At 44.8% G+C, this 20,652-nt stretch overlaps 1 protein-coding gene across 3 annotated transcripts in view; it reads right to left on the bottom strand.

Moving 5' to 3' along the window:
• Positions 1-19,657, bottom strand: part of CCDC50 (coiled-coil domain containing 50) — a 58,915-nt gene extending 39,258 nt beyond the window's left edge. For 2 of the 3 annotated variants that reach the window (XR_014471778.1, XM_083177547.1), the window contains exon 1: positions 19,363-19,657. Coding sequence is in view for 1 of the 3 variants with exons in the window: in XM_083177547.1 (XP_083033673.1) it covers positions 19,363-19,411 (49 nt within the window). In the remaining 2 variants the exon portion in view is untranslated. The remainder of the gene's footprint in view (positions 1-19,362) is intronic. The other variant, XR_014471779.1, reaches the window with a different exon arrangement.
• Between the last annotated feature and the right edge of the window lie 995 nt (positions 19,658-20,652).

The following is a 20,652-nucleotide window of genomic DNA, read 5'->3' as shown; positions in this document are numbered from 1 at the left end:
TCATAACATACGAAGGTGGTTTTAAAATGCTAAATCCCTCAATGACTCTATGCAACGTCTACCACCAATGGCTTCAGTTACAGAAAAGCGCATTCAGCAGGTATAGCATTCTGTAACCTCCAGGCTGATTATGTATTTTCACAAAACTATTTACTGATGCCCAAAGCTGGACACAATTCCCATCAACAATATACATTTTGTACCTCCAGATATTCCAAATTAAAGTTTATTTTTAAAATAAGTTCATAGTTTGACTATCACTGCATCAACACTTTGAGTCCACTATTTCATGAGCAATCAAGCACAGCTTTAATTAATGGGTGCTTGACTGCACAATTCAGTTGTGCTAAGCATGATAATTAATGGGCGCACAACACAATTGAATTACTCCATCAGGTGCCTATTAAGAACAAATCGAATTACACTGCAATCTTGAAAACCTGTGAAATGCATCTCTTTAATTCGGTCAAGCCACCTATACAATGGCACCTATGGAGAGGTGAGTAGAAATAGAAAGAACTGCTGCCCCAGGGCTACTTGCGGGTGGTTCACTAGTATCTAATTGAATTATGTCACTTCATCTGGGATAAGACTATGCAAGAAGCGCCGCTGGGCATCATTGAAGATACCTTACTGTACACTCCTCTGCCATTTACAAAAGTGCTGTCATTTCATGTACTTTCTCACACCTCTTGGGGAGAGAGGGAAAACTTGTGATGCATGCGGGCAAGATGTGATGTTGGAAATTGACCTCCGCCTCTCCCACCTTTAAACCTGCATCCGGGGACCAAAAGGGCTAGGTCAACATTTTACAAGTTAATGTACCGATCATGAAAAACAGGGGGAAAAAACTGTGCAAGTATAGATTTCACTAGATAGCCAGTATAAAATATTCCCACAAAAAATAACAATAAAAAAAATGATTTATGTTTTAAAAATCGCATCAGAGCCACATAAAAGACTTCTAGAACACTTTTCTCTGGATAGTCAATGGTTTTGAAACAATCAAATCAAAGTCCAGACTTTAGCCCTGCTGAGATGCTGTGGTGGGACCTGTAAACAAGCAAATTAACATCAACGATCTAAAGCAGTGGTTCTCAACCTCGGTTCTCAAGTACCCCCAACATTTTCAGGTCTCCACACAGAATCACAGGTCAAATAATTAGCTCCACCTGTGATCTTTTAAAATGTGTCAGTGAATAATGAGCGCACCTTGCTAGGTGACCCGTAGATCGTGCACTGTTTGGGGTACCTGAGGACCAAAGTTGAGAACCACTGAGCTAAAGCACTGAAATAGGACAAAGTTTCACATTATATGATGTAATAGAACCTCCTACAGAAAATAACCACTTTCAAGTTAATTCTGCTATAGGTGGTTATACAAGCTACCCAATCATGTGATTTGCTAATTTCTTCACTTTGACTTAAATCTGTAAAATCTCATGTGTTACTTGCCACATGAGTTTAGATTTAGCAAATTATAGCAACTGTTAACAAATAGAGGTTTGTTAATTACATCCTGTTAAGTAAAACTGTTTCAGTACGACTGCATAATAATGTAGACTGTACTTTGTGTACTGGACATATGATACACAACTCTTAAATTTAAAATATAGCTTCTACATTTAAGTTATCATCGAAACATACTAAGAAATAGTCGGTACTTGTTTCCTAGCACGGCGCCCATCGTATGCCATCGCATACCACTAATTAAGGTATGCGATGGGATCCGATTTTCGGGTCCTAAGAATGTGAATTAAAACTGTACAATTTTAATATTGCGTCGCATCGCATGCCATTACAATGGCATACAATGGGATTTTTAATTGTACAGGCACCCTGATGGGTGATTACAATGTTAAATGCACCCCTATTAACTCCACCCCCACTATCAACGCCAACCCGAAGCGTGGTACGCATCCTCCGACCTTTTCATACCCCCACTATCCACGTCAGCGTGGAGCTGATTTTACATAGTGTGGCGAGCGCAGTGAGCACCGCGAGGGCATGCGGAATACATGTGAAGTAATCCCCTGCGCTCGCAACGCTTCTGGCTCAGTGGCTCGCTGCGCTCGCCACATTATATACAATCAACTCCACGCCGACGTGGATAGTGTGGGTATGAAAAGGTCGGAGGATGCGTACCGCCACCCCTCTTGGTGCTCGCCACGCTTCAGGTTGGCGTTCATAGTGGGGGTGGCTTTAACAATGGGGGTGCATTTAACATAGTAAATCACCCATCAGGGTGCCTGTACAATTAAAAAAAATCAGGTCTGATCGCATCGCATGCGATCGGGTCGCATGCGATGCGATCAAAACAATGGCATAAGATTAAAATCGTGGGCGCCGTTCTACGAAAAAAGTATCATAGTCTTGCATGCTTGGCGCTTCTAGTTTGCTTTGGCTTTAAGCACACATACACTATTTGATGTTTTACAGATACAAATATCTCTTATCTTAAACGAACAAAGTACACTACATTTTTTTATTCTTTTTCAGAACACTATATTACTAGTTAAGGTATACATTATTGTACCATTTAACTTTCATTCCAAAGTATTTTGGACATTTATCTAGTTTCCCAATAACATCCTGTGCCTCCTGGTTTATGGAGAGGGCCCCTATAAAACAAACAGTAGCTAATTCTATTTATAGACTCAATTCTTTACATTGTGCTGTTGATTAGGAAGTGGGAGCTGCAGAATATACCTCATGTTGCTAAGGCCGTATGTCTTCCTCCCTGACATATTTGATTAGGGAGATTTATGACTCAGAAACCAAGCTCCAAGTTAAATGATTAGCAGTCACCTTTTGACGGTGATTAAATCCAAGTGGAAGGGAACATGCCGGACTATACATGGTGCTCATCAAGGTTTTCACTCAACCATGGTAACCAGCAGGTTATAAATCAGTGCATCTATAGAAGTAGTAGTTTGTTTATTTATAAGGCGCCACAAAGTGTCCGCAGTGCCGTACATAGCAAACAAAAAACAAATTACAAGGTAACGTACAGTGTTGATAAAATACAGCATAAATAGGGGTATAGCTGGTAGAACTAAAAATCAGCATCAGTTCTGAAGTAGGTGTCGAAATTGTCGAGGAGACTGAAGATGAAGTAGAGGAAGGGAAGAACAGGGCAGGAGCACTGGTGAGGTAAAGAGGTAGGGTGAGTACGTGAAGAAGGAGGGCCCTACTCATAAGAGTTAACAGACTAAAAGGAGGTGGGTGGACGAACGAAAAACAATAGGATAAGTAGGAACGGATGGGAACAGATGGAGGGGTAGGGTAGGCAGGATAGGAGGAGCGAAAGAGTTTAGGAGGAGGAGGGATAGGCTAGTCGGAAGAAGTGGGATTTGAGGGAGCGCTTGGAGGTGGTAAGGGAATCAGAAAGCCTGATGGGTGGCGAGAGGTTGTTCAAGTGCAGGGGGGGGCAGCACGAGAGAAGTCTTAGAAACGGGAGTGGGAGGAGGTGATTAGGTGAGAGGTCAGGCGGCGGAGCGAAGAGGACGGGAGGGAGTGCGGATAAAGATCAGTGAAGAGAGGTAAGGAGCGGTGGAGGAGGAGAGGGCCTTGTAGGTGGTGGCGAGGAGTTCAAAAAGAACTCGGAAACGAATGGGGAGCCAGACAGAGGGGGAGGCAGAGGTAGAGCGGAGGGAGAGGAAGATGAGCCTAGCAGCAGCATTAAGAATGGATTGGAGAGGGGCGAGGCGGGCGAGAGGTAGCCCGGAGTGAAGGATATTGCAATAGTCAAGGCGGGAGATGACAAGAGAGTGAATGAGAAGTTTGGTCGCTTCAGTGGAGAGGAATGGTCTGATGCGCGAGATGTTGCGGAGGTGAAAGCGGCAAGACTGAGAGAGCACGAATGGGGGGGGGGGGGTGAGAGAGGGAGGAGTCAATGATGACACCGAGGCAGCGCGTTTGGGCGGTGATCTCAGTTTCACCAATGCTGATTGAGATAGTGGGAGAAGAGGGGATGGAAGATTAGAACTTCCGTTTTAGCCATGTTTAGTTTCAGGAAGCGTTGGGTTATCCAGGCTGAGATGGCCGTGAGGCATTCGGAGACCTTGGACAGGAGTGATGGGGATAGGTCGGGTAGGAGAAATAGATTAGGGTATCATCAGTATAAAGGTGGTAATGGAAGCCGTAGGAACTGATGAGGGTGCCCAGAGAGGTGGTGTAGAGGGAGAAGAGGAGAGGGCCAAGGACTGACCCTTGGGGAACACCGACTGGCTGCGGGGTAGTAGGAGAGGAGGAGCTCGGAGTGGAGACGGAGAAGGAGCGATCGGAGAGGTATGAGGTGAGAAATAGAAATTTGTGATAGACACCAACAGGTATCTGTCACTTTAAGAAGCGCAGTTACCATATTATGTCCATCGGTTTACTGACAAGAAGGTGAATGCTGTTTTACAGGACAGTGCCATTAAATTGGGACTTTATAGACTAAAACAGGACAGGTACAGTAGGAGCAAGTTTCATCTTTGCTCCTTTGTCCATGGCTAGCCATGGCTATTCTATTGTTCTCAGCTGCAATACAATACGTATTGCAGCTGAGAACAATAGAATAGCCATGGCTAGCCATGGCCAAAGGAGCAAAGATGAAACTTGCTCCTACTGTACAAGAATGGGATCTCTGCAGATTCAAGATCTACCATCACTGCAGGGGATGTGGATACCACTGGGTTAGGCGACCTTGTGCTTCTAGGTTAGATCTGTTTGTTTAGATACCATTGCTCAATAATAATGTCAATCACTAATGAGGACTGGGATTGGTCGGGCTAGTATATAAACCCCTACCAATGAGACTGGGACATATTCCTTTGGAGTACATAATTTGGACTGGGGGAATTTGTGTGGATCTGGACCTGTTCCTGCCATCCCTAGTCAGACTGACTCTTGGGACTCACTGTTTTATTATGCGAGTTTGAGAACGGCCTTCTCCACCATCTTTGGTAATGGGCCATTCCTATAATTTTTCACCCCATTATTTTAATGTAATGGTTTTAGCTGTTGTTTCATTAAATGGTATTACACCATATACTATTGTCCTTGTCTTTTGGGGCTATTCATGCTATTGGAGTACATTTAATTCATCATATTGGATCCGATCCTCCTAAAGTTGGTAATCTTGAGATCATTACTAAGGTGGAGAAGAGGATCGTCAACCCCCCCCCCCCCTAAGAGGGATGCATGGTATTTATCAGTATTAACATCTAGCTGCTTTCAAACTGAGGTGAATGGAGAAGAGGATCCCCCTCCATCAGAAAAGGGTGTATTGTTATGTTCAGTTAGCTACAGTGGAGGATACACTTTAAAAAGTTCTGTGTGTACAAACCAGAGTGTAGTCTTAAGGTGGCCATACATCAGAAAGATATTGTACCCAATCATACAATCTCAACTGATTGTAAGATGGATTGTATGCAGATTGTGTGCACATCTTGTGTACACAATCATGCAGTAGATGGATTGTATGATTGATTGTATGATCGATTGTGTGTAGATTGTGTGTCCAAAAACCACCAAGGACTGCCGGGGATTTCAAGGGAAATTGTACACAATCATGAGCGCAATCGATCTTAAGATCGATCTTTCTGATGTATGGCCAGCTTAAGAAAACACTGCTCCTGCAGAGCGAAATCCTTGACAGCAGGCATCGCAAGGGTTACCTCATATTTTGATGCCCATCATTCCCACATTCTGTCCTGTACTGTAGAACTAACCTTAGTTATGCAGTACATTACAAAATGGAGTAAACATTTAGGACAGTAATCTATAACCATTTTTTAATAAATTTAGCACCATAATATTGTATTAGTCACAGATAGATTCATAGCTTAATGGCTAGGATTTAATCTTCTGTTCATGTTGATGCACAATGGGTAGTATTCAATGCCCCGATTCACCATTTTTGGGGGGTGAATCAGACTGTTTTCACTCCCTGTGGTGAACCGTTTTCACTGAAATTCTGATTAACCCTATTTTATGTCCACTGTTCACCGAAGGCAAACAGTGAAAGCCAGACCGTTCTCAGTTTGATGCTCGCTGCAATTCGCTGGTATATTTCAATGGGGTTTTCCTAGTGTATTCAATGCTAGGATGGCAAACTGCTTTAAGAATGATTTTTGACATGATTCACCGTTTTGCATTGGACATCTTTTTAAGGTGAACTGGAATGTGTTCTTTTAAAATAAAGTTTTTTTGGTACTTGTTTCCTAGCATGGCCACAATCGTGGGGATCGTGTACCTTTAAGTTAAGGTACACGATCCTGACGATGGACCCGATTTCCTTTGAAATCAGGTCCATTTTGCCAGCAAAGGTACAAAATCGGGGGCATCGCGTCAGTCGGGACCATTAACATTGGTCCCGACGCGATGCCCCCGATTTTGCCATAGACTTCAATGTTAAAATAATTTTTATAATTGAAATCGTGAGCATCGCGTCGGTCTTGTGCCATTATAATGGCACAAGATGAGATGGACTTGATTAAGTCCATCTCACATTGAAAAAAAAATGTGAAAAATGTGAAATGGGCCAATATGACCCATTTCACATTATATATGGCCCCGTCTTCACCCCACAATAGACGCCAACCTGAAGCGTGGCGAGCGTAGCGGTGCGCGTCCTCCGACTTTTTCATTCCCCTACTATACACGGCGGCGTGGAGTTGAGAATACATAGTGTGGCGAGCGCAGCGAGCCCGAAGCGTGGCGAGCGCAGCGAGCCCCGCGTATACCTGTGAAGTTATACGCGTCCGCTCGCCACATTATATATTCTCAACTCCACGCCGATGTGGATAGTAGGGGAATGAAAAGGTCGGAGGACGCGCACCGCCGCCGCTCGCCACGCTTCGGGTTGGCGTCTATCGTGGGGTGGGGTTTACGAAGTAAAATTTGGGGGTCTAGGGAAATATTTTACATTGAATCCAATCCCAGGGACCAGATTGGATTCAATCAAAAAATCGGGTCGGTCGCATCGCATGCGATGGACGCGATTTTTCCGACACAACCACCCCGATGTAAATTGGTGTGGCCGTGCTAGGAAACAAGTACTGTTTTTTTTTTTCTTTGGTGTCAAAAAATCTGTAATTTTATTATGTGAAGGCGCATGCTTTTGGATTTATGTGCTTGCTAAATATATATTTAATTTTGGTAATTATATGTTACTTGGGCACCCACTATAGTCAGTACGCTCATACCCCCACTATCCATGTCGACATGGAGTTGATCTTTTATGGTGAAGCTTGACGAGCCCCGTGTAAAACTAAGCAAATAGATTAGTGGGCGCCCAACTTATAAGTACCTTAAAAAAAAAAAAAAAAAATATATATATATATATCTCAATTCCAAAGGGTGGGAGGCACTCAAATAAAGCAATCAGCCAAGTAGTAAAATAAGCCTCTCTCTTGTGTGTTCTGTGCCCTGAGGACGGGGTGATTCCCGAAAGCGCTTGGTGCACAATACACAGCATTATTTTACTACTTGGCTGATTGCTTTATTTGAGTGCCTCCCACCCTTTGGAATTGTTGTATGCACATACCGGGAAGGCACCCTACATTGGCTTCATTTGGAGAGTGCCGGCATATCGTGGACATATATATATTTTATTTATTTATGGATCAGGACCACCGCGTCCCCTGTCAGCTCTGTGTCCCCTGGGTCCCTCCTTCTCCCCCACAGTGTGCGGCACAGGCAGGGAGGCTTCCATCTTCCTGCCTTGCGCCTTCCCCCCGGCTCTCTGCAGCATTCGCCGCGGGGGATAAAAATCGCCATCACGGGCAGCGAGCCCCTGCGGCGTTGAATAGGGTGAGAGGGCGGAAAGCTGTGAATGTGCAGCGTATCCTAAACAGGATTCGCTGCACATAGCGATTTCTCTAATTGAATACTGGCCAATGAATTCATACTAAAAAAGACAAAAATATATCTTGACCCTTAAAATCTGCATAGAAGTGATAAATAGCAGTTCTAGGATGAGAGATTCTCCCCACATATTGCAAAGTAACTGCACAAACAAATAATTGAGTGTTAAAAGGGTACTTGTTTCCTAGCACGGCCACAACGATTATGATCGTGGGCATCGTGAGGAAAAATCGGGGGCATCGCGGCCATCGCAAGCACTAAAAAATCGGGTGCGATGGTCGCGACGCGATGCCCGCGATTTCCCCATAGGGAACAATGTTAAATGGGTCAATTTACGCAAATCATCATAGGGAACAATGTTAAATGGGCCATAAACCCCCCAAAACACCCCTGAACATTGAAATGTCCCCCCAAAAGTATTTTACGCCACCCCACGATGAACGCGTACTGGAAGTGTGGCGAGCCCACGAGGGGCGGCGGTATGCGTCCTCCGACCTTTTCATACCCCCACTATCCACATCGGCGTGGAGTTGAGAATAGAATAGTGTGGCGAGCGCAGCGAGCCACCGAGCCCGAAGCGTGGCGAGCGCAGCGAGCCCCGCGAGGGTACGCGGATACCTGTGAAGCCCGCGAAGGGACGCGTTTACCTGTGAAGGTATCCGGTGCGCTCGCCACACTATTCTATTCTCAACTCCACGCCGACGTGGATAGTGGGGGTATGAAAAGGTCGGAGGACGCGTACCGCCGCCGCTCGCCACACTTCGGGTTCGCGTTCATCGTGGGGTGGCATAAAATACTTTTGGGGGGACATTTCACTGTTCTGGGGTTTTTTGGGGGCTTTCTGGCCCATTTACCTATGATGATTTGGTGAAATTGAGGTATTTAACATTGTTCCCTATGAGAAATCGGGGGCATCGCGGGTACATTGAGCCATTTAACATTGTTTCCTATGGGGAAATCGTGGGCATCGCGTCTGGACCATTCAAGCCTTTTTTAGCCGCATACGACGCGACCGACGCGATTTTGACTTTTTTCTATGCATTTCAATGGGAAAATCGGGGGCATCGCGTCGGTCGCGTCGTATACCACTAAAAAAGACACCCGATGCCCGAGATTGTGGCCGTGCTAGGAAACAAGTACCGTTAAAAGCTTTTCATTTAAAGTCTGTGCTTTTTTTTTTTTTTAAGAAACGCTACCACATGTGTCACAATCCTTATTTCTCACATTTTCCATACACATAATAAGTCTGCATTTCGGATTACCCACATGGAGTGAACATTATGTATTTGCTTTGTGCAAGCAGTCAGACTGCACAGATGAAGCCCATCTGTACAGCAGACGGAGGCATGCTAAGAGTTTGAATTTATGTAAAGTATGCAGGACATTGCCATTGGCTATGGCCATCCCATGTGCTTGCAATTTGCAAACTGTACTCTGTACTGCATCAACACCCTCTGTTGTTATATTTAGCCTAATTTAACCCTTTAGAACTAAAGGGACTTCAGAGCATATTGGCAAGAAATAATGTATAAACTTGGCTAGTGTTTGTAATAATGCACATAACATTTGTTTTGTATTTATTTAATAGACTAGTCTGGCTAAAAGTGGCCATACACGGTGCAATAGCAAAGTTTTGTACTGCTTTCGGATCGCATGCCGTGCGATGCGATCAAGCCTATAACGCATGCAATTCTCACAGCGTGTATGGGCACCTTAAGTGGCAGTAGATTCTTCCAGGACAAAAAATAAATAAAAAATTAGTGACCTGTTATCAGGATAAATATATATTATCCTGATGACAGGTCACTATGATTTAAACCCGAAACGTTGATATCCATTTGTTGTGTGGTAAACTCCATTATGAAAAGTACTCCAGCTTCTGCAATCCAGTAGTATACACGCACTGATCACTGAGCTCCTATCTGTGACAGTGAATGAAATCACAGAACATCTACCTATCTCAACAAATTTACATGTCCTTTTATTAGTAGCAGTACATTAAATCAGTAAGTGCATTCATGCATATATTCAATACCGTGGGCGAGCGGTGACTGCGAGCAGGACTTTTTGCTTGCAGTCACCGCTCACCCTGTCAGTATTCAACTGACCCCCCCTCATACGCAAATTCCCCCTCGCTCCGTTTTTTGAGCGAGGGAGAATTGGCGTATGTGCCTCCAAAAGCTGCGAGAATCGAGGCTAATTACAGTGAGTTTGCTGCACTAGCCGCGGCTCTCGCAGTTTTGGGGAATCCTCGCAGTTCTGTGACTGCGAGGATTCCCCCGGAACGTTGCATAGTGCGAGCGGCCTGCGCGGGGGTTAAACTGCGAGGATCACTGGTTTTCTGCGATCCTCGCAGTTTAACCCCCTCGCCGGCCACTCGCACCGGCATTGAATACATGCCATAGAGTGAACCAATACATGTTGAATACATTTTAGTTCGTTCACACAGCACAAGGGGGTATAAACCCAAGTAGATAATCAGAGCAGCTTTGCTATGCTGTAACCAACTACAGTTAAGTTGCATGGATTCTGTACACAAGTACTACATGTATTTAGCATTGACTCCCAACAGTTTCAAGAGAGAGGAGAGGACTGTTATGTTGGACGCACTGCTGAAACAAAAGTGATCATTTTGGTGTGCAGGTATGTTTCATGCTCCCTAGAGGGGCAAACAGATGTTTGACTCATAACAGTGCAAGGCTAGGTTGGTATGGTGTTGTCTGTGATGGTGTTTGTTGAGAGTTTCGTGCTGTTGTGTTCTGTATCTTCAGGACATGAATCTGTTACTGTATACTCTACTCGTATGCTAAGGGTTAGATTTGCATTTAAATTCAAAAATATGGTGGTCGATTCAATAAGGTGTATAGTGAATAGCGCCAGGAGGGTGCTTCCGCAGCTATTGTTATCAGTGCACCACTAACCCCAACTAATGGATTTCTGCTCGCAACCGTCCTGGAGTGCGAGCAGAAAATCCACAAAACTGCCGGTACTAGCGACCGGGGCATTTTTTTTTCAATTATGGAATTTGGGATTGAAAAATGTCCGATCCTGGGATTGGCTTCACTAATAAGTTAAAAAATGCCCCGCATATTTACCTTTATGGTGAGGGCACGAGGCGGGCGGCTGGGAGCCCAGCGCCGTGGAGCTGGAGGCGCATCTGGGAGCTGGCCCACGGAGCGATGGGTGGGCAGAGCGGCCTGTGTAGTGTGACCCCTGAGCACCACGCTGTGCAGAGCTGTAGGCTGGGCATTGGGAATAGCCAAGCAGCGTCTAAGCGAGTGCTCAGACGCTGCCTGGCATTAAACTGTGCAGGCGCAGTCTAATCCCGAAATCCTGGGATTGGAAACTCCAATCCCGGGATTCAAATCCCGGCATTTTTGGGGCCAAATCCTGGGATCCTGCAAATCCCGATTCAGGGATTGGCCACCCTACTCGCGACTAAACACCCTTGTGTTCCGGCATTCTCCAATTTAGCAGCACGCTGATTGGAATAACTCCAAGAGCTCCCACCCTGTGCTATTCACTGCGTACCGTATTATGTTCACACCATGGAGTTTGTATTAACCTATTTATGGCACCAATTTTTAGGAGTAATGTTTGGTGTTATCCCAAAACTTGTTATGGCAGCCCCACTGAGATCTGTCAGTACACCATATGGAGAGAATTTTGCAATGATTATTAACATACTATTTTTATAGTAATGTTATGGAAACATAATTGTATTACCCAGTTTGAAGTGTATCTTTATTTAAAATATTGTTCTTGGAGATTCCATCGCACTTACTCATAATAAGGGGCTATTGAAACAACAGGGCTTTCAAAATAACAAACTGTTAATTATTATCCAGCTCACACTGATGACTAACGGTTTCATTGTTGATTCAAGATGCCGTTGCTTCTCATTTTATTTATTTTTATACTTTTGTTCATACTTATTTGAATTGTAGGAAGGGTTCTAATACACACGGCAATAAGCTATTGCAGGAACTCCAATCCTAGATAGATTTTTTTGTATAGACTGGTTCAAATATTACATGTATTATGTGAGGAGTAATACATCAGGGTTTAGTTTTCTCACATCACTTTCTGAAAATGAATGCAGAGTGAACACTGAAATAAAAGACCAGTAACAGCAATTTTTTTTATTCAAATTGAATCTCATGTATTGAGCGAAACCATAAACTTCTGCAAAATATTAGGATGAGCTGTCATAACATATCTGTATAAATATACTGCCCCAAAGTCTTTTGGCAACTTTTAGCTTTTTTACTATCATATTAGCACTATATTAAATTTACCAACCAAATTGTTGGAGATATACTCTGTTTTGAGGAATTCTGTGACAAAACAACCTACAGCTCGTCAGATCATCAGTGTGCTGGTGTTTCGGTGGCAGTGATCTAGCTATTGTGCGATTAATTAAAAGGGGGGCACAACTACAAGATATAGAACCCATCAAAATTGTTATCCAAATTATTCAATTTGTTTTTGGCTAAAAGAAATACTGGGGAAATATGTAACAGCAATACTGGGGACATAATATGTCACTGGCTCTATATATGTGCAAGAAAATGTTTGCTTGGTATTCAAATATAGTGCCTAAGAATACACAAACTTTGCTTCATGCACACAAAAAAAAAAAATATTGTTTTATGTGTATTTCATGGGTTTGTTGTTTATCTACAACATAAATGCAAGCATCATTGAAATAAAATTCCAAAATACGGAAATCCATTAACCAAAATGCTTCTGATCCCGAGCATTTTGGATAAGGGATACTCAACCTGTATTGAAAAAAAAATCTACATATTGTATGTAGAATATGTTTTGCGCAAAACGCATTGTTTTGCCCCATTCCGTTTTATTTTTGTGGGCCAATTAACCTACCAGTTAATTTTTGATTGGACATCAATTGTGGAACCTCTTAAGGCAGGGCTTGACATTTTTTTTTTAAATCTAGGAGCCAGGATGAAAACGTAGGAGCCAGATAAAATAATAATAATAATAATAATAATAATAATAATAATAATAATAATAAGGACAGTGTGCGCCGTAAGGTCCATTACATATACCACATGCCATAATGTCCATTAAATATAATGCCACATGCCGTAAATTACATATTATGCCACATAAATTCAGCTTACCTACATGCTCGTTACTATTGGTTTCATGCTTAATGCCAGGGGTTAATACGCTTGATGCTATGGGGTTACCATGGTCTGCCAGGGGTTAATATGCTCTGCCAGGGGTTAATTGGGAGGTGGTGTAACACTGCGGAGCAATTTTAAAATAGCCGCACACATTATTACTTTCAGCAGGAGGGTGGCTGGAACGTCGCTGACATCCGCGGATTCCCGCTGCTGTGGTGCTCAACACTGCTCAGAAGTTTCTCCACGCGCGTGGGGTCCAGCTCTCCAAGGGGGGGTCACACGTTCATCCACTGCATGGGGGGGGGGTTAACACTTATCCGCGGCAGGGGAGCGGATTTAATATAACCGGCCACCACACACATTATTACTTTCATCAGGAAGGCTGCAGGAGGGCGGCTGGACCGCGGATGCCAGCCGCAGCTTCCGGCTGCTGAGTACTGAGTAGAGCTGAGCACTGCTATGCGGGGAGGAGGACGCGGGGAGGGGGGGGGTGGGTCCGGATCGCTGTGATATGCAGAGAGGTCATTTGACACTGCTATCCACTTAGGCAGGAGGTTGGACACACTGCTACAACATGCTATCTCCAGGACCTCAGCAGATGGCAGGCCATGCACCCCCCACAGAATCTAGTCGCCAGATAGGTAATTCTGGTCGCCATGTGACCTGGCACCCGGGATTTGTCGAGCCCTGTCTTAAGGTGACAACACACAGTAAGATTTCGTAAACAATATGGCCATTTCAGACCGAGCGGAACGACCAATCGTTTAATAACTTACTGCGTTTGGACATGATCAAATGTGAGTCCCTGTGGGTAATTCATCGAACCTGCTGATCCCCTTCAGCAGGCAGATAGATGAATGACCCGCCATGCAGGATTTGGCCACATCGTTTTATGTGTAGGCATGATGAACAATGTGACCATGACACGCCTCCCAACAGCGGCATCTTCCGCTCCCCCACCCGACCATGGGTCTGTCTCTAACCAATGTTGGTTGCAGTTTTCAGTAGTGGTTTGTATATATTTCACTCAGCCTAAACTAAGGAACTGAATGAAGATGATTGATGGGGAATTAGTTAACGGGATTATGAACTAAATATTTTCTATACATAATGTCAGGTGAAACTAAAGCACAGCTTTATTATATGGTCTGACACCTTGTACTGCACAGTATAAAATCACCCTTTATCCACTCTTGGACTATGAATACCTAAACTACTTTAACAATGAATATTTCTGTATACATTTTTCCTTATGTCCTCAAAAAATGAGCTGGAAAGGGCTAGAGCAGTGTAATGTGGAAGTACACACTGCAGCTACTGCTACTAATATGTAAATCCTAATGCTGTTTTGACTTAACATGAGAGGATTGTTGGATTTACAGAGGGCATGCTAATGTGAAAAGCCTGCACATCTTAAACTGCTTTATGTGTAGGAAGGCCATCATATTTCTATAACTAGAAAAGACTAGTTCTCATACAGTTAAGCTGTAAAACATACTCATTACTAGGCTGTGAGTATAACAAGTTATTACAATACTACTTTTATATGGAAGACAAGTAAGGGGTTTAAAGTAGTGAAGTACAATGGAAATACAGTAAAACTCTTTATAAAAAAAAAACCTGATGCAATTTATAAAAATTACATAAAAAATAATGAATTCCAATTATTTCTTATTCAAAATAAACCTTTACTAGTGTCATTACCTGACACCTGCCAGCTGCTCTCCTCCTCATTTCCCATCCAGTCCCCCATCCTGTTACTAAAGGCCCCCATATACTATGTGATTTGGGCCTGATTTCGGAATGGGCAGAGAAAACTGGTGAAATTGGCCCAAATCGCAAATGTATGAAATCCGATCGGGTCTGACGCGCGGTTCCGTTCACATTGGAGTGCACAAATCTTATATGCAGCCAACAGTGGCTACTTGTGGGTTCTAAGCACCAGCAAAGTATCACGTCCGATATGGTGCGGCAGCAGGGAGAATTAAAAAATCCTATTCAAAAGACTGGGCTGCTGCTGATTGGCTGACAGCAATCTGCGGCCGTCAAAGTCTTTTGAATAGGATTTTTCAATTCTCCCACCCAGATTTATCACATGTAAATAAAAAAAAGCTTATCACTTACCAAATCTTATTGAATTCTTTTTTGGGGAGATCTGGGGAAATTAGGGCCAACTTGTCCTTAGGAATATATGGGGGCTTTTATACTCAATTCCCAATCCTTTTCTCTTTCCATATGCACATGCAGGATGTACCTAATGTCCATGGCGCACAAGAACATTAGGTGGATCCTTGTAACAGCAGTTTAACAGTTTACATACCACCTTCCTGTTTAGGGTGTGATGACCTGTAGTATTTTAATCAAGGTCAAATTTGTACCAACCCCTCCACCTCGGAGGGGCATTCCAGTGTGCAGCATAGTGCGTCAGGGGGCATTCCAGTGTGCAGCATAGTGCGTCAGGGGGCATTCCAGTGTGCAGCATAGTGCGTCAGGGGGCATTCCAATGTGCAGCATAGTGCGTCAGGGGGCATTCCAGTGTGCAGCATAGTGCGTCAGGGGGCATTCCAGTGTGCAGCATAGTGCGTCACATAGTGTGTCAGGGGGCATTACAGTGTGCAGCATAGTGTGTCAGGGGGCATTACTGTATGCAGCATAGCGCGTCACAGTGTGTCAGGGGGCATTACCGTGTGCAGCATAGCGTGTCACAGTGTGTCAATGGGCATTACCGTGTGCAGCATAGCGTGTCACATAGTGTGTCAATGGGCATTACCGTGTGCAGCATAGCGTGTCACATAGTGTGTCAATGGGCATTACCGTGTGCAGCATAGTGTGTCACTAGGGGGGGGGGGGATCCCGGGATTTGGCCCCAAAATGTCAGGGATTTCAATCCCGGGATTGGAGTATCCAATCCCGGGATTAGACTGCGCACACTGCCCGGCTGTCCCTGACCCAGCGTGCGGCCTACACAGCGTGATTAGGTCACAGGTCACGCTGCGTAGGCCATAGCACTACACCCCCATCGTCGGAAGCCACTCGCTACCGGACCTCCCCCAAAGCCTGTCTCCTCGCCGAAGCCGCCTGCTTCCCAAAAGTAAGTGTGTGGCCCTGGCACCTGCTTGCCACCAGGCCACCCACGTAATACCCGCCGCCTGTCTCCGCATCATTGCCTCCTTCCCCCTCCCCAAAAGTCAGTTAGTGTGGGGGGGCACAGGGGCAATTTTCTTTTAGGCATGCCAATCCCGGAATTGAGCATTTTTCAATCCCGATTCCCGGGATTGAAAACATACCCCTGGATTGGCATCCCTACAGTATGTGTCGCATAGTGTGTCAGGGGGCATTACCGCGTGCAGCATAGTGTGTCAGAGGGCATTACCGCGTGCAGCATAGTGTGTCAGGGGGCATTACCGCGTGCAGCATAGTGTGTCAGGGGGCATTACCGCGTGCAGCATAGTGTGTCAGGGGGCATTACCGCGTGCAGCATAGTGTGTCAGGGGGCATTACCGCGTGCAGCATAGTGTGTCAGGGGGCATTACCGCGTGCAGCATAGTGTGTCAGGGGGCATTACCGCGTGCAGCATAGTGTGTCAGGGGGCATTACCGCGTGCAGCATAGTGTGTCTGGGGGCATTACCGCGTGCAGCATAGTGTGTCAGGGGGCATTACCGCGTGCAGCATAGTGTGTCAGGGGGCATTACCGCGTGCAGCATAGTGTGTCAGGGGGCATTACCGCGTGCAGCATAGTGTGTCAGGGGCATTACCGCGTGCAGCATAGTGTGTCAGGGGGCATTACCGCGTGCAGCATAGTGTGTCAGGGGGCATTACCGCGTGCAGCATAGTGTGTCAGGGGGCATTACCGCGTGCAGCATAGTGTGTCAGGGGGCATTACCGCGTGCAGCATAGTGTGTCAGGGGGCATTACCGCGTGCAGCATAGTGTGTCAGGGGGCATTACCGCGTGCAGCATAGTGTGTCAGGGGGCATTACCGCGTGCAGCATAGTGTGTCAGGGGGCATTACCGCGTGCAGCATAGTATGTCAGGGGGCATTACCGCGTGCAGCATAGTGTGTCAGGGGGCATTACCGCGTGCAGCATAGTGTGTCAGGGGACATTACCGCGTGCAGCATAGTGTGTCAGGGGGCATTACCGCGTGCAGCATAGTGTGTCAGGGGGCATTACCATGTGCAGCATAGTGTGTCACATAGGGCCTTATTCTAGTTCACTCTTTCTGACAAAATCCTTCTTAGATGGACAAAACCATGTGCACTGCAGGTGGGGAAGATGTAACATGTGCAGAGAGAATTAGATTTGGATGAAGTTTTACTTCAAAGGGAGATCTATATTGCAGTGTAAAAATAAAGTATTTACCCTGCACAGAAACAAAATAACTCACCCAAATCTAATTCTCTCTGCACATTTTACATCTGCCCCCCTGCAGTGCACATGGTTTTGTCCATCTAAGAAGGATTTTGGCAGAAAGAGTGAACTAGAATAAGGCCTATAGTGTGTCAAGGGGCATTACAGTGTGCAGCATAGTGTGTACTTTAATTGTACCCTGTGTAAGCAGCATTATGCTGTGTACACACGGTACAAGCCAGCATGAGATTTTGACTATATAGTCAGGTTTTTTACCTTGCGATCCCGATGCACGCTCCCGTGACAGCACAAATCGAAACCCAGATAGACAGGGCAGCAATGACTATATAGTGCAAATCGAATGTAGATAGCATGAATTGTATGTAAAAAGTACAGAGTTAGCAAAGATTGTATAGCAGTCGAATCTTAAGTCAACTAGCAATGGAATCTCACCGTGTGTACATACCTACAGATTTATCTGTCCAATAAATCTGGAGGGAACAAAAAACTGGCAATGTTTGGGACTTATGGGACCATTTGCTTCCAAATGCTTGAAAACAAACAAATGCAATAAGATAAAGATTAGATAAATTGGTTAAAGTAATTTGATTTAATCAGATTAAACCAAACAATCCTTTTAATCCATTTTGCAGTGTTTGGGAGCAATTGATCAATTGTCATTTTCTCCCATGAAATGCCAGACTTTTGTTCCCACCAGACAGATTGGAGAGATAAATCTTTGTGTGTGTACCCAGCTTAACCTGTTTAAGAAGTATGTAGGCATGTCATTCTGGCTGGCTGGTGAAATAATACAATCTCAAAATAATTTTGTTAGAGAGGTACCAGTCCATTAAAGCTCCTAATGGCCACATTACAGGATGTGTTTTAAAAAGGAGAGAGGAAGATTAATTGGTACTTTCTCTTACCATTTTATCTCTCTCTAAGCTTTGCTAAAACTCTCCAACAGCCTTTCAAATGACAGGAGCTGATTGAACAGTACTGTATCTCTCTCCAATGTTTGAAAAATCTCCCTCATAATTAGACAAGATTTCACACTTCCTTACTGTACATTATCATTTATCCACATGTACCTATTCAACATCTTTTCTGCAAACTACATTTGGATGACACTCAAAACCTCCTCTTCATACTGTACAGAAAGTAGCCAGAACCACAGTATAACAGCTATATAATAAACGTCAAAACCAAATTGTGCCACCATGCAAAAATCACACATTGATTACATTTCTCACATTGTGTAATAAACAACAAGCTGTATTACATTTTTTGTTTCTCAATGCTAGATCAGGTATTTAAAAATCCAAAAAGAAGATTAATTTGTTTTGGACAGGATTGCCCCCAATGTGTTTGTGTGGTAGGGGATTTGTGTACTGGAAGCGGAACTGGAGCAAAGGTGAGGGAATTTATGAAACATTCTCTGTATAGAGCGGTGTAATGCCCTGGCTGCTATATAAAGATTATTACAAATACTGGGGTATATTCAAAATTGATCTGCAAAAATCGAGAGATACGTACGCCTTGGAGAGAGATAAAGTAGCAGCCAATCTGTTCCTACCAGGTTAAAGGCTGTTGGTGAACAGTGACAGTTAGGGGCTGATTAGCTGCGACTTTCTCTACTTTATCTCTCTCCAAGCATTGACAAATCTCCCCGGTTATTCCATATAATACATTGCTAAAACTTAGTAACCATGAACCAGGGAATGAGAAACCACATAGAAAAACTGCACCATACAGAAGTCATGGAGATATCAAATCCCACCTGTGCTACTACATGGCGTTACACCTAGCAGGCACAGCTGCCAGTAACACCAGGGGCCTATCGGGGCAGGGCGCAGCATAGGGAATGGGCTTCATAAGCTGCCCATGGAACAGGTGCCCCTGTACTCTGCCAATCCCCTGCCTGCCTGGTTATTATTACCCTGCTAGGAGCCGGCTGCTGCCTGTACGGAGCGCCGGCACCTGCCCAGGACGCTGCGGTGCATTACCTTCCTTCACGCCGGGCAGATTGGATTTGTCGATACTGATCTCGGTCATGTCTGTGGTGCGCTGTCAGCACCCCAGCAGCGGCGGTGGCTCTGTACCCGGGGGAGCGGCGGGTTACCCGGCCCGGTGGGCACTGGAAGCGGTCATTGGCAGTTAGTGGGGTCCCTGAGACTGACTGACTAGTACATCCCACCAGCACCGAGATTTGTTATCAGGAAAGAGACTACTCCAGTCCAGGATGGTGGTACGGCAGGAGAGGAAGGACAAAACGCATCCAGGGCTGGGCCAGCTAACAATTGCCTGACGTCATGTTCCCAATGCTAACACAGGGGGTGGCGGCAGGAGCTGTAACTCCTCCGGTGCCGGCCACAGGCGCCTCAGCCTCACTAGTGCCAAATGTTCTAACAGGGCTACTTCATGTGCTGCTGAGTACAATGTTATATAATCATCCCATCAAGACTGTGCGGCGACTGCTGTCTTTTTATGCCTTATTTGTATGTTATATATTTCTCTTCTTTTTCAGCATCTCTAATGAAAGTCAAACAGGATTCAACATTAAATTTGAATGATTGGATCTGTCATCTGTTGGTCATCTCCTGTATTTCCAGTTTTAGACTTTTTTAAAACATAATTACACATTACAAGGATTAATCAAAATGGTGCATACTATATGATTTACAATACATGATTGATATGTACCTACTTGCCTACTTTTGAAAACTAGTTTCAGGGAGAATATTGTTGGTAGTAGGATTATGCACAGCGCACCATTGAGGGGACATGTCATGCTCCTCCCAAAGGGCGTGTCTAGTTCCATGTATGGAGAGTTTGTGAACGTGGCACCTAGAAGCATGGGTGTGTACTGCTATATCTGAGAGGAATCTTTTTAAATGACTTGTATCCAAATGTAGATGATCCCCCAAAGTAGTTAGTAAGAGCTACTATACAAGGCCTGGCCAACCTGTGGCTCTCCAGATGTCAAACTACAAATCCCATGCCTTGCCACCATTTTGCTATAAGGGAGTGTTAAAACTGTGGCAAGGCATGCTGGGATTTGTAGTTTCACAACATCTGGAGAGCCACAGGTTGGCCTGTACTGTACATCAGTGGTGATCTATCTGACTGAGGCACGAGTCACTCGGCAGCAGGGAGCGGAAACTCTGCCCGTATCCGCTTCAGGTAGGGTTATGGGTGGGGTGCGGGGACAAATGGGGAGGCGGCGGAGAGCTCTGTCGGAACAGGGCGCGTGAGCATCTTCTGTGCGCGTGTCCCCTTCTGCCGCCGGCTGAATA

This window comes from Crinia signifera, chromosome 3 (assembly GCF_055691185.1).
Source record: "Crinia signifera chromosome 3, ASM5569118v1, whole genome shotgun sequence".
NCBI classification, from domain to species: domain Eukaryota; kingdom Metazoa; phylum Chordata; class Amphibia; order Anura; family Myobatrachidae; genus Crinia; species Crinia signifera.
The sequence above is the reverse complement of the archived record's forward strand: the minus strand, read 5'-3'. Positions and strand labels throughout refer to the sequence as shown.